Source organism: Bos mutus, chromosome 21 (genome assembly GCF_027580195.1).
Source record: "Bos mutus isolate GX-2022 chromosome 21, NWIPB_WYAK_1.1, whole genome shotgun sequence".
Classification (NCBI taxonomy): Eukaryota; Metazoa; Chordata; class Mammalia; order Artiodactyla; family Bovidae; genus Bos; species Bos mutus.
In genome coordinates, this window is record NC_091637.1 from 40,930,989 (window position 1) to 40,944,482 (window position 13,494).

The 13,494-nt window shown below is 38.2% G+C and overlaps 1 protein-coding gene across 13 annotated transcripts in view; it reads right to left on the bottom strand.

The window, feature by feature from the left end:
- Window positions 1–448: 448 nt before the first annotated feature.
- Window positions 449–13,494, bottom strand: part of HEATR5A (HEAT repeat containing 5A) — a 99,205-nt gene continuing 86,159 nt past the window's right edge. For 10 of the 13 annotated variants that reach the window (XM_070358687.1, XM_070358686.1, XM_070358690.1 and 7 more), the window contains 6 exons: window positions 13,219–13,366; window positions 12,101–12,373; window positions 10,132–10,356; window positions 4,815–4,984; window positions 2,220–2,433; window positions 449–1,943 (listed from right to left, as the gene is read on the bottom strand). In XM_070358687.1, the coding sequence (XP_070214788.1) occupies window positions 1,636–1,943; window positions 2,220–2,433; window positions 4,815–4,984; window positions 10,132–10,356; window positions 12,101–12,373; window positions 13,219–13,366 (1,338 nt within the window). In that variant the 3' untranslated portion in view covers window positions 449–1,635. The remainder of the gene's footprint in view (window positions 1,944–2,219; window positions 2,434–4,814; window positions 4,985–10,131; window positions 10,357–12,100; window positions 12,374–13,218; window positions 13,367–13,494) is intronic. The other 3 variants (XM_070358691.1, XM_070358695.1, XM_070358692.1) reach the window with 2 other exon arrangements.

Below are 13,494 nucleotides of genomic sequence, written 5' to 3' on the forward strand. Positions count from 1 at the left end.
GGCTCACTGTCAGGAGGCACAGTCTAAAAGGGAAATATTAAAATGTAATGTGATGTTCAATGCACGGAAGAATATATAAAGTACTATAGGAACACAGGTCAAGAAGCAGTCATAGTTGCTTGGTCTGAGGAGAGGGTAAGAAGCCTTAAGGCGTTATCTAGGGAAAGTGACATTTTAAACCAGATCTAAAAGGAGTGGAAGTCAGCCCGACAGAACAGGCAGAGAAGGGCATTCAGGTGAAGGAAATAGTAAGTATACAAATTCATAGAGACGATTAGGAAGACAAAGAATGCAAACCACTGCAAAGAATGTTCCCAAAACAGGACTCTTAAGAGAAAATAGGCTGTTTTAGAGAAAGTATTATTTGCTCCACAGAAATGATTTTCTGGACTCTTTAAGACTAACCAGCCATCTTTTGTGGGTAAAATAATTTCACATACAAGAATGATAAAGAAAATTAGCTTTATTTATGTAAATTAGAAAAATTGATTGTAGTGTTAGAATTTGTCAAATGTTTTCATTCTGAACAATTTACAAGTGTATTTATATACAAACATAATAAAATAGAGTACATCACATTGCTTTTGCTTGACTCCAAGTGTCTCTCCATTGTGAACATGCCCCTCTCACTTCGGGTTTTAATTTTTAATGGGGAAGTGCTTTGTTTTGACACAGTGTTTAATTCACACAGTATAACGCTGAAGTGGAAGGAGAGTCAATGATCATCAACAATTAAAAAATACTTTTCAACCAAAATGACTTCATCATCAGATTTTTCTATATTAAAATATGTTTCATGTTAAAAAAACATACTTTTATTCATTGATGATCTAAATTTATACTAAATTTAACATTTATAGAAACCCATAGTTAATTAAAATATAGATATGAATTATAAACACATTGGTATGAATGTTTGCCACAAATGAAAATGAAGAAAATTGTTAGGAACAGAGGTAAAAGAAAATCCTTGGGAGAAATTGAAATGCCCTGGTTATATTTAAAATGATTAAAATGTCAATTTTCCAAACTCAATACAAATAAAACCAATAGATCATAAAATGTCATGATATTTATAGATATCGAATCTTAAGTTACACTGTAGGACTGTAATTAATTTGTACTATTATATATATATTAGATACTTCCAAGCCAAGTTTCCTAAATAGCTTTCCAGTCACTTACATTGTTCGAGAACTCCAAGAAAGTTTAATACAATTACTGAATAAGGCAGAATTTTAAATTAGCAATTGGGATACAATATAAATGCAGATAATTTAGAGTCAAATCTATATTTGTAAATGTATTAAGTATACCATATGTATGTAGACTGTTAGAAGAAATAAATTTTGTTTTTAAAGCAGTGGTTGGTTTTCTAAGTTTAGTTCTTTAGCATTTTATTGACATTCCTGGCAAGAATTCTGACTGAGCTGTGGTTTTATTATATGAAAGAAAAAAAAAAAAAAAAAACCCACAAAAAGTAAGTTGGCTGTGACTTTCCAAATTAAGCTATTTAAATTAAAATAAATAGCCAGACCTCAAGTGCACTTGTGTCTAAAATGTCACTTTTGCCCCCAAAGTGAAGGAAATGATCAAGTATTGTGTTAAGGTGCTTACTAGTTAAAAAAAAAAAAATCAGAGGAAGTTGGTCTTTAACTGGATGCTTGAACTCTTCCCAGAGTTCTTAGTATGTTTAGATGTTGGTGTCTTGACTTTGACAGTTTCTTGATTGCCCTTTATAGCAGCTTCAAGGCGGGCTTTCAAGGCTGGAGAAGAAGCCATTACACTTTTAAAGACGGATGAGTACTGAGGCCCAATCTGCATGAGATTTTGCAAAGCAAAGTCATGGAGATTTCTCATTATGGAAGTTGCTGATCCCAGGGCATGCTCGTCCAAAACGAAGGAAATGAGGATGGGCAGAAGACAGGCCACGAGCTGAGAGCCTGCAAAGAACACAGACCGTGTAAGCACCGGCTGCAGGGATGCAGATGTTCCATGCACACTTGACAGGAACCTATTTCCCCAGCCTGAAGGGAAGCAGTTCTTCCGATCTCTTCTCCCAAACCAATACTAAATAATATCAATACTTGGGGTTAACATCAACATCTGCGTTTCCACAAGTGTGAAAATACAATATTAAGTGACTAGAGGGATGTTTTATACTTTAAAGAACATTCAGGTTCTGACTCTGTTCGTACGCATTCAGTGCTAGCACTTACGGTGCTGTTCCTCAGCCACGGCCACCAGTGCTTCCAAGACCTTTATGCCTTCTTGAAAGATCTGAAGCTCAGCAGTGTCTTCAGGTTTCCTCCTATTTATTTCCTGCAACTTTTCCACGATAGAGGATACTAAAGAGTAAATGTATGGATAGGAAACAGCTGGATTCGGATACTGAAAAATGGAAAGGAGTAGCTGATAGGTCTTGATTTGTACCTAGTCAGATAAGAGACAAAAGTATAAACCATATATACAAGTTTACATTTACATTAAAATGTAAGTTTTAATTTTTAAAAGTTTAAAAATGTAAAGGAAAAAATTTTCCTACACCCCCACCCCCAAACTTAAACTTATTTCTATTTTATCTTCAATTCTGGAGGTCTAAACACTAAATTCAAGCTTGCATGCTAAAAGTGGTTGTGACAGCTTGGAGTGGGAATAAAGTAGTTAATTTTTCTTTTTTTGACTAGTTTCTATTTTCCCCCTTTATATGTCTCTGTAATATATATATTAAAAAAAAAGAACTTTGAAAAATATTTTGGAGATTTTAGAAAACGTTTTAGATGAAGAATCACATATATCTGATGCAATGAAGGTGTTAGGGAACTGTGTCTAGACTGTATTAATTATATGTCACCATGTATCAGAGACACGACTTTGAGACTGCTACATAAAGCGCCTGTTAGGATAGAGGAAATAAACAGGACAGAAGAATAAAAGAATGCTCAAACTTCCGCACAATTGCACTCATCTCACATGCTAGTAAAGTAATGCTCAAAATTCTCCAAGCCAGGCTTCAGCAATACATGAACTGTGAACTTCCTGATGTTCAAGCTGGTTTTAGAAAAGGCAGAGGAACCACAGACCAAATTGCCAACATCCGCTGGATCGTGGAAAAAGCAAGAGTTCCAGAAAAATGTCTATTTCTGCTTTATTGACTATGCCAAAGCCTTTGACTGTGTGGATCACAATAAACTGTGCAAAATTCTGAAAGAGATGGGACTACCAGACCACCTGACCTGCCTCTTGAGAAATCTGTATGCAGGTCAGGAAGCAACAGTTAGAACTGGACATGGAACAACAGACTGGTTCCAAATAGGAAAAGGAGTACGTCAAGGCTGTATATTGTCACCCTGCTTGTTTAACTTCTTTGCAGAGTACATCATGAGAAATGCTGGACTGGAAGAAACACAAGCTAGAATCAAGATTGCTGGGAGAAATATCAATAACCTCAGATATGCAGATGATACCACCCTTATGGCAGAAAGTGAAGAGGAACTCAAAAGCCTCTTGATGAAAGTGAAAGTAGAGAGTGAAAAAGTTGGCTTAAAGCTCAATATTCAGAAAACGAAGATCATGGCATCTGGTCCCATCACTTCATGGGAAATAGATGGGGAAACAGTGGAAACGGTGTCAGACTTTATTTTTCTGGGCTCCAAAATCACTGCAGATGGTGACTGCAGCCATGAAATTAAAAGATGTTTACTCCTTGGAAGGAAAGTTATGACCAACCCAGATAGCATATTGAAAAGCAGAGACACTACTTTGCCAACAAAGGCCTGTCTAGTCCAGGTTATGGTTTTTCCAGTGGTCATGTATGGATGTGAGTTGGACTGTGAAACAGGCTGAGTGCCAAAGAATTGATGCTTCTGAACTGTGGTGTTGGAGAAGACTTGAGAGTCCCTTGGACTGCAAGGAGATCCAACCAGTCCATTCTGAAGGAGATCAGCCCTGGGATTTCTTTGGTGGGAATGATGCTGAAACTGAAACTCCAGTACTTTGGCCACCTCATGCGAAGAGTTGACTCATTGGAAAAGACTCTAATGCTGGGAGGGATTGGGGGCAGGAGGAGAAGGGGACGACAGAGGATGAGATGGCTGGATGGCATCACTGACTCGATGGACGTGAGTCTCAGTGAACTTTGGAAGTTGGTGATGGACAGGGAGGCCTGGCGTGCTGTGATTCGTGGGGTTGCAAAGAGTCGGACACTACTGAGTGACTGAACTGAACTGATACATCATATATACAAATAATCCCTTATTTAATTCACTGTGATGATGTTTGAAAGATTTTTTTTTCTGAGAGAAAACCTGGTTCCTGAATTTTAGGAGTTTATTTGTGATCATGTGCTACAAACTTATTCTGTAGCACCTAAAAATATAGGAAATTAACCAAGTGAATAAAAGGATCAGAAAGGAATGGGATTAATTTGTATGTGCTGTTTTTGAAACTGGTCTCATTATTTTACAATCTTATACTGAAGGCATGTGCTAGAGTCTTCCTTTCCCTTCCCTTCTGAAGGAAAACCCACTAAAGTTCTAGGAATGTATCAATTTTAAGATGTCCTATTTAAAATTTAGTTGGTGGTATTTTTAATCTTTTTTTTAAATCTTTCTCTAACTACATTCTATCCTCAGGGCCAAAAAACAAGACCATTATTATTTGACTTTAACCTAAGAAATGAAATAATCCAAACCTAAAAATAAAAACTTCAGTCTGGTACTTTTTGTTGGAACCAACAAAATCACAAAGAAAAGTTTTTAAAAGCCTAAACGTATTCCTATTATTATAAACATCTGTCTTCTAAGGACACTTACCATAGGATCTTTTATCTCAAGAGTGGCCTTAAATTTCTCAATACAGCGCTTCTGAAGGCATGGGATCGTAGTTACTTCTGGACTTGTAGACAAAATAAATACTGTGATAGCCGTAAGCAGACTGACTTCATCAAGTTCTTGGTGTGTTCCATCTACTAAGGAGAAGTAATCTATGAAAAACAGATACTGATACTGTCATATTTTCTGTCTTATGTATCTGTGAAACTTTCTCCAGTTTGGTAGTAATGATTTCTTTTGGGCACCAGAGGGTTGCAGACAATAATAAATAGTGACTTACTAAGAATCCTGGCAAATGATATAGCTTCAAAATGCACATTTTAAGTAATTCTAGAGTCAAGAATTACGAAAGTAATTATAATCTTCACAAGTAAAGTGAAAGTGAAGTCACTCAGTTGTGTCCAACTCTTTGTGACCCCATGGACTGTAGCCCACCAGGCTCCTTCCATCCATGGAATTTTCTAGGCAAGAGTACTGGAGTGGGTTGCCATTTACTTCTCCAGGGGAATCTTCCTGACCCGGGGATTGAACCCGGGTCTCCCACATTGCAGGCAGATGCTTTACTCTCTGAGCCACCAGGGAATCCCTCACAAGTAAAGAGATCAGTAAATACATATATATATTTACTAGATACATGCATTTATTGGTTGTGTGACCTTGGATATTTAACCCTGTCTTCACTTTTCTCATCTTGAAAATAGTACTTAAGTTTATAAGTTAAATGAGTTAATCCTCATATAGCATTCAGAATAGCATGTTGTACATAAATGCTCATAATAAATTAACTATTATTATTTTTATTGGGGAGAAATACAGAGTTGCTTGGACAATTGTCTTTTCTTTGCTAAGTTTAAAGTATTCATATTTTGATAATACATGTGTCAAATGAAAATAACTTAGCATTTTGTTACATATCCTATTTCTTAAGAGTATAGAAAAATGTGAAAATCTGTGTGTGTCACAATCATTTAAAGGAATTTTCTACTAGATGTAATTTACCTTCATTTTCCAAAGTCCTACTCTCATTAAATAATTTTAATAAACCTGCTGTGGAAAATCAATGTTATTTGAAAAGGCATGGCAAATTCAATTCATTAAATTGTGTAAGAATGGATTGCTACTTAGGAAGAAATCAGATATACATACTCTTTAACATTCACTCATCAAATACTGAAGAAACTTTTTATGTGCCAGCATTCTTTTTGGCTCTAGGAATACAATTTACAGAGAAGATGTACTATATGCCAGGAAGTAAATAAAGAAATTAATTTCAGCTAGTCACAAGGTCTATGGCAACCCGGAGTTGCTACACCGGGCAGTCAGAGGAAAGTTTGAGGAGATTAATACTTGAATTGACACTTGCAACACAGCAGCAATGAAGGCAAAATATTATAGATGGAAGGAGATATATTTATAAGAATAATCTGGATAATTTTAAGGTAAAATAGGTGCAAGGCCTATTAAAATTATGAAAGCATTATTACAAGCACTTTATATTTAATCCTCACAGTAACATCATGAGGAAGGTATTCCTCATTTCCCCCATTTTATGGACAAGAAACTGAGGAACAGAAATTCAGTAATTTGCTACAATCACACAGTTATTAGTGAGGTGTTGAGTTTGATTCCAGAGAATATACTGGTACTTACAGTGCCACAGTGTTTCCCATACAGCCAAGTTATTTTTAGTCATTTACAGTGACTTGAAACTACAAGAGCTAGTCTATGTAGTATAAAAATCTCTTTTTATTCCCCGTAAGTAATGTTCTCCTGGGTTCCTCTTCCCCTTTCTTCTAAAATTTCCTTATTCTGCCACTCATGCCCCAATTCCCTTATGTGCTTAGTCTCTCAGTCATGTCTGACTCTTTGCGACCCCATGGAGGGTAGCCCGCCAGGCTCTTCTGTCCATGGGATTCTCCAGGCAAGAATACTGGAGTGGGTTGCCACGCCCTTCTCCAGGGGATTTTCCCCTCAAGGACTGAACCCAGGTCTTCCGCATTGCAGGCGGATTCTTTACCATCTGAGCCATCAGGGAAGCCCAAGAATACTAGAGTGGGTAGCCTATCCCTTCTCCAGGGGATCTTCCCGACGTAGGAATAGAAGTGGGGTCTCATGCAGTGCAGGCTGATTCTTATAAGCTGAGCTACCGGGGAAGCCCAATGTTCCTCTCTTTTACCTACAATAAGATGCACGGTTCCCTTAACATTAGCTCTATGTGGTAAGGAATTGAGGCCTCTTGCTAACAGCCAGTGAGAGACTAAGGCCTCTTACCAACAGCCACGAGCCAGAAATGGGTTCTTTGGCTGTGACCCTGGCCATCATCTTAACAGTAACTTCATGAGACACCCTGAGACAGAACCACCCAGCTACACAGCTCCCCGATTCCTAACCCTCTAACACTGTCAGATAACAAATGTTTGTTCTTTGAAGCCACTAAGTTTTGGAGCAATCTGTTATGTTGTAAATGTTTTCCCTAGCACGATCAGCCCCTTCCTAATTTCTTCTCACTAGTGAGTCCAAATCTTTCATGTCCTAACCTCATTCCCGACAGACAACAGAAAACCATCTGTGTGCCTGTGCGTGGAGATGAAAGAGGCAAGCTCATCATAACTCACCCTAACAACCTACACTTATTACTTTCCATCCTTACCTCCTTGTCTTCATACTGGCAGAGATTCATCCTTCTAAATGCGCTGTGAATTTTTTTTTTCCTTTTCTGCCTAGAAAAGGGATGCTGCTTTCTTCCCTAACAGTTCCAACTCCAACACTATCTCCACCTTTTCTCCCCACTAGCAGGAACTCATGCTAGACCCTCATCTGAAAAAAAAAAAAAAACCCACCTTCCTTGACCCTCTATCTTCCTTCACTTTCTTGTCTTGTGGTCAAGAGAAGCCTGAACTTGATCCTTCCCCTCCTTCCTGCTCATTTGTGCCTAAACTCTGTAAAGCATGATCTCCAGAGTGTAATTTACACTGCTGCCCAGTCTCTAGTCATTAGAACTCTTTTCCTTGGATTCTGTTACTGCATTATATTCAGAATCTCCTCCCATCTTGTCGCATAAACCCAAGTTAGGTGATTTCAACCATCCCACAGGTGGCACTGACAACTCCTGAACACATGCTGTCTAAAACCATCTCTAGCCAGCCTTTCTTGAATCCCTGACCGCTTCACAGTTTGTTCCACTTGATTATCCTGTAGACATTTCAAAATCAACTCACTATCTTCCCCTGAAAACCCTCCCTTTGGTATTTCTGTTAAGAGCACCATGAATGCTCCAATCACCTTAACCTTTCAACTCCTACAGCAAACTACCAGTACATTTTGTTAATACTTGCTTAACATTTTAGTTTTCATTATCCCATTCCTCATATCCTTACTGCTACAATCTTGTCTCCAACAGTCTTGCTTTCTTCTCTGTGTTGCTGCCGAAGTGAGTCTTTAGAAACCCAAACCCTATCACTTCGATACCATTTTAAGAACATGCCTATCAAAGACAGTCCAAATCACCAATCATGCCAAACCTTTTCATCTGACCCCATGTACCATCCAACTTCATCTCTTTACTCATTACCATTCACTACCTTCTTATTCTTTCCCCTCAAACCCACATTCACTCATTGCACTATTGCTGTCCCCAAATATACCGTACTATTTAAGTTTCCTGGTCTTATATCAAAATGTGTGAGAATACATTTCTATGATGTCTATGTGGAGAATGGAGAATACTTTCTTATCCTTTAGGAAACTCTCTTGAGAAATCTCTTCTGGTAGTTACAGAGGGGTACCACTGAGCTCCCCTCCATAGTGGGAGGTCCTGCCCAGCTGTGAGGAGCATGGTCAACTCCCTCAGGTTGACCTCAGCCCCAGAGTTGTCTTGACTGACATCACAGTCTTCAGGGGGCAGCCACATCTGAGCTGGAGTGCAAACCCTGTTGTCCTCTGAAAGGCAGTATTCAGAGGACCCCCGTAGGTGTGCTGAGTTCTGCTGGACACTCGTACTGCAGTATGACTACTTTTGCCTAACACTGCTTTCCCCACTGCCTTCAAAAATACTCGCTCGCCAAACTGCATCTCAGCATGCGCTTCCACAGAACCCTACTGTGACACTCTGCCTGGTTCACTCAAACAGAACCATTCTAATTTTTTGCCAGTTGTCTCTATTTCATTATACTAGAAATGCAGTGATAAGTAAGATACTACTGTTGCCTTCAGGAGCTTCTATGGTATTAATCACACCCAACAGCAATTTGTAGGTACAGACTTCCCTAGTGGAGAAGGCAATGGCACCCCACTCCAGTACTCCTGCCTGGAAAATCCCATGGACGGAGGAGCCTGGTGGGCTGCAGTCCATGGGGTTGCTAAGAGTCGGACACAACTGAGCGACTTCACTTTGACTTTTCAGTTTCATGCATTGGGGAAGGAAATGGCAACCCACTCCAGTGTTCTTGCCTGGAGAATCCCAGGGATGGGGGAGCCTAGTGGGCTGCCGTTTATGGGGTTGCACAGAGTCGGATACGACTGAAGCAACTTAGCAGACTTCCCTAGACTCCCAACTCTGCGCACAAAGTGTGTGATCAATCAATTGCTGCATTCAACTGAAATCTTTTTACCATATGAAACAGAATATGGTGAACTATGACACTGATAAACAGAACAAAGAAGGCAGGGTTAATTGTAATATGTGTAAACACTTTTTACAATCACAATGACAATGTTGAAAATATATAACAATAACAGAGAAAAACTAATTTGAACAGATATTGAACATAATACTGGCTATCATTTACTGATATATGCCAAGTAAAAAGTGAAATAATTTTCATATATGTTACTGATCTAACAGTTTCCTGTAACACAGTCTCCTTATTTTGTTAATGAGAAAACTAAGGCTCAGAGAATTAGGTAGCATGTCTAGTCACAGCACTGGTGCTGGAGTAAGGATATAAACCAGATCACTCTTGAATTATAATGTATATCTTATCCAGTTTTCAGTATACTGTATTAAAAAATTCTGACATGGATGACACCATATTTTAAAATTAACGTATTATTACATTTGAATGTCTCTCACTGTCAACACACAGGCTTCTAGCCATTTTTTTGCATTAACGTTAAAGATACTAAAATGAGACCACAGATACCTGCTACCTATGATACTTATCCTCTAAATATGTAGTGAACATGGTCTCCTCTAGATGAGACTGCCAAACACGATCAAGTAAACAGCTTATTCTCAAAAAACTGTCCATCTTGCTTTTTAAAACAAACTGCACAACTGCTTCCAAAGAGCCTGACTTACCTGGATCCCAACAGTCAAGAATCGTAGTTAAAGCACTACGGAGAAGGTCCGTCCAAGCAGTATGGCTCTTTTCTGCTCGGGCCATGGGAGAAGACAATATTCCTTTCAGAGCCTGTAGGGAAGCTGCAACCGTTGAAGACAGCTGGCCCCCAGGTAACTTCACGGCAGTTTCCCTGAGGACTCCAACTGTGAGGTACAGTACAGTAGGAAGGATTGAGATGCTTCCTGTAAGACATTTTGAAAAACACTATTTCAGTCTGTATGTAGTTCCTCCAAAGAAATTACCAAATGAGTAAGGTTATGTCAAAGATTTCTAGCTTTTAAGATTATTTTTCATTAATGATTATAACAATTTTAATAACCTTAAGATGTTAAAGGTTGGATAAAATTTAGGTTCTAATTGGAGATGTTATTTAAATTATATCACAGTATCATTATCTTGTGCTGTGTGATTTTATTTGGTAGTTGACATTGAATTTATTTTTTTTTTAGTGTGGTAAAATATTTTTAACAAAAATTTACCACTTTAATTTTTTTTTTTTTTTTTAATTTGGCTGTGCTGGGTGTTAGTTGTGGCATGTGGGATCTAGTTCCCTGATCAGGGATCAAGCCCAGGCCACCTAATGGAGTCTTAGCCACTGGGCCACCAGGAAAGTCCCACTTTGACCATTTTTAAGTGTATAGCTCAGTGGCATTAAGTACATTCACTACCACTATGCATTTGGGGGGTTTATTTTATATTAAGCCTTGCAATTTGCAGTGAGTTAGTACAAAAAATTAAAAGTTTCCATGGCTACTAAGTAGTTAAAAAGTCGCTTTGTTTAAAAGGAAAGGGAAGAGAGACTAAAGTTAAAACGGTCAATTAAGTTTTCCCAGGGGCTATCCACAAAACTCATGTAGTGTATTTTTGCCCTTAATCCTTTGCTAGTCACTTTTTCTGCATTCTTGGTATAAGGCAGGTGTGAGAATAAGGAATACAAGGTTTTAAGTCAAACTGAAGCTTGAAGTTATATTAAGCTTATAATATATATTATATGAGACTTACGAAGACTTATATGCTGTCTGCATATAAGTCTGTCAAGTCACATCTAAGCAGAAATATGCTTACCAATTAAGTATCTATTACGTACTGAGTCCTTATTATGTGCTAGGGTACTAGAGGGTAAACATTTAGCTGGAAGTAAGACATATGTGTGTGTATATATATATATATATATGTATATTTATCTTCTCTATATAATAATAGATTACATATAATGCCTCTATATATAACAAAAAAACCTATGTATATACATATGGAAGCTGTACACACACACACACACACAGAAAAACAAAACTCAGTATGAGAGTTTTTAGGGAAGCTTTCACGGATGAAGCAGGGCTGGAGTTGAATTTCAAAGGAAGGCAGAATTTTAAAAAGGAGAGAAGGGGTGGTGTCATTTCAGATCAAGTAACACCACTGGCAATAGCACAGAACGGGGCTAAGCATGGAACCTCCTAGGTTTATGGTTCACACAGAAGGTATCAGGAGGCAGCTGTACTCAGCAGAGCCCTGTGGAGAGCCTTAGAGACTACACTAAAAGTATGGACTTGATTCCAAACAGAACTGGATATGATGAGAAGCTTCTATCAAAACTGAGGCAGGGAAAATCCATTAGATACTGTATACCAAAAGACGCCCCAGAGAGATTAATTGCCATCAACTGGCTTAAAATATTTCTTAAAAAAAAAAAACCCACCATTGAAGAGCATTATTTTTCTAGAGTACATGCTGTCCCTATATTTACTTTCATCCTTTTAGTAAAATAAATTACTATATCATTAATCGTAAAGGATTAAAGACAATACCCAAATCTTTGGGTCACCATTTGTTTAATGAAAAAAAGATTAGCAACCATTATCTCCATTACCTATTAAAACCATTTCTCTCCTTTCGGGTCAAGTAAAGCCATCACATACCACAACATACCTTCAGGAGAGCACACTGCAGGAAGTTCAGAGAGGATAACTAACGCGGCTGAAACCAACCTACTTCCATCTTCTGACAGCATCTGTGGCTTTGCTGCTTTGACTCCTGGGCTACCTGTCAATTTAGGATTTAGCCCTGGGAGCTGCCTAACTAGAATGCACACACACAGCTCCAATGTTGCAAAGACCAAAGACTTCCCAGGCACAAGTCCTCCTGTGTCCTTTCCCTCTCCAAATTCTGGCAAGGTTTCCTTTTCAGCAGCTCCATCATCAACTGGAAAACAAAAAGACCAGTGTTGAATAAATACTTCACGTTTGCTTTGCTTCTGTTGTAGGTAACACATTTAAATGGGTCAAGCCTTGGGTCTTAAAGAATGAAAGAGAAAGCAGTTATGGAGGTAAAAGGAGTTGTTGTCTTTATTTGGACTTCTTACTGTAGTGGATCAAAAGAAATCCTCGGGGACCTTCTCAGCCTTGCATATTGTCTGGTTAACTCCATGCAGTTAAGATGTGAACCTGAAAGCTAGAGCTCCAACACTGACTTTACCACTGTAAGCAGTGGCTGGGCAGAAAGATACGGACTGAGGTCTCTGTCTTTATGAAACTGCCATCTCAGCCCAGGACTGCCAACCTCTGGAGATCTTGTAGATGAGAGAATAAGTCCTTGTGTTTTAAATCTACTGTCGTTCTGGGTTTTGTTATATGTAGTCAAACGTAATCTTAAATGATATACTCACCAATACCAAATCAGACTTATAAATGAGCAATTTAATCACTATATAAAACTAAGTCAGTAAAAAAAATTGTCAGTGATTCTTTACCTGTACACTGGTAAACACTTTTAAGTACTCAATCCATATAAGGGATTTTTTTTTTCCTTCCAGGGCTGTTAAAATTCTAATTCTCCCAAGGAAAAATACTTTAACTACTGACAATACCCAAGGTAACACGTAGAGACGACTGAGAGACTTTAAAGCCATAACTAGAGATGTTTCATTTGTATTATACACAACAGATTCTCAGGATGACATAGACACATAAATACTTAAAAAAGCTTTTTTTTTAAAAAAAAGGTAATGATGCTGTATGATTAATTTGGCATTGTGGTTTAATATTCACCTTCTGCACTTCGTCTTTTCTCCTTCACATGTTCTTGAGCCGCACAGATAATCTGCCTGACCACTTCAAGAGAAGCCAGTTGAATGGAAGGTGATTCTCGAGTCAAAATTACTCGATGTAGTACATTCAACAACTCAATACCCAAGTCCTATGACCGAAAACAGGTGAGACCATTTTGAAAATTATATGCTTGAAAAATCATAAAGTGTCAGGGCAATAAAGTTATGTAATACTTGCTCCACTTTAAACCATCTCCAGGTTGATTTCTGTCCAATC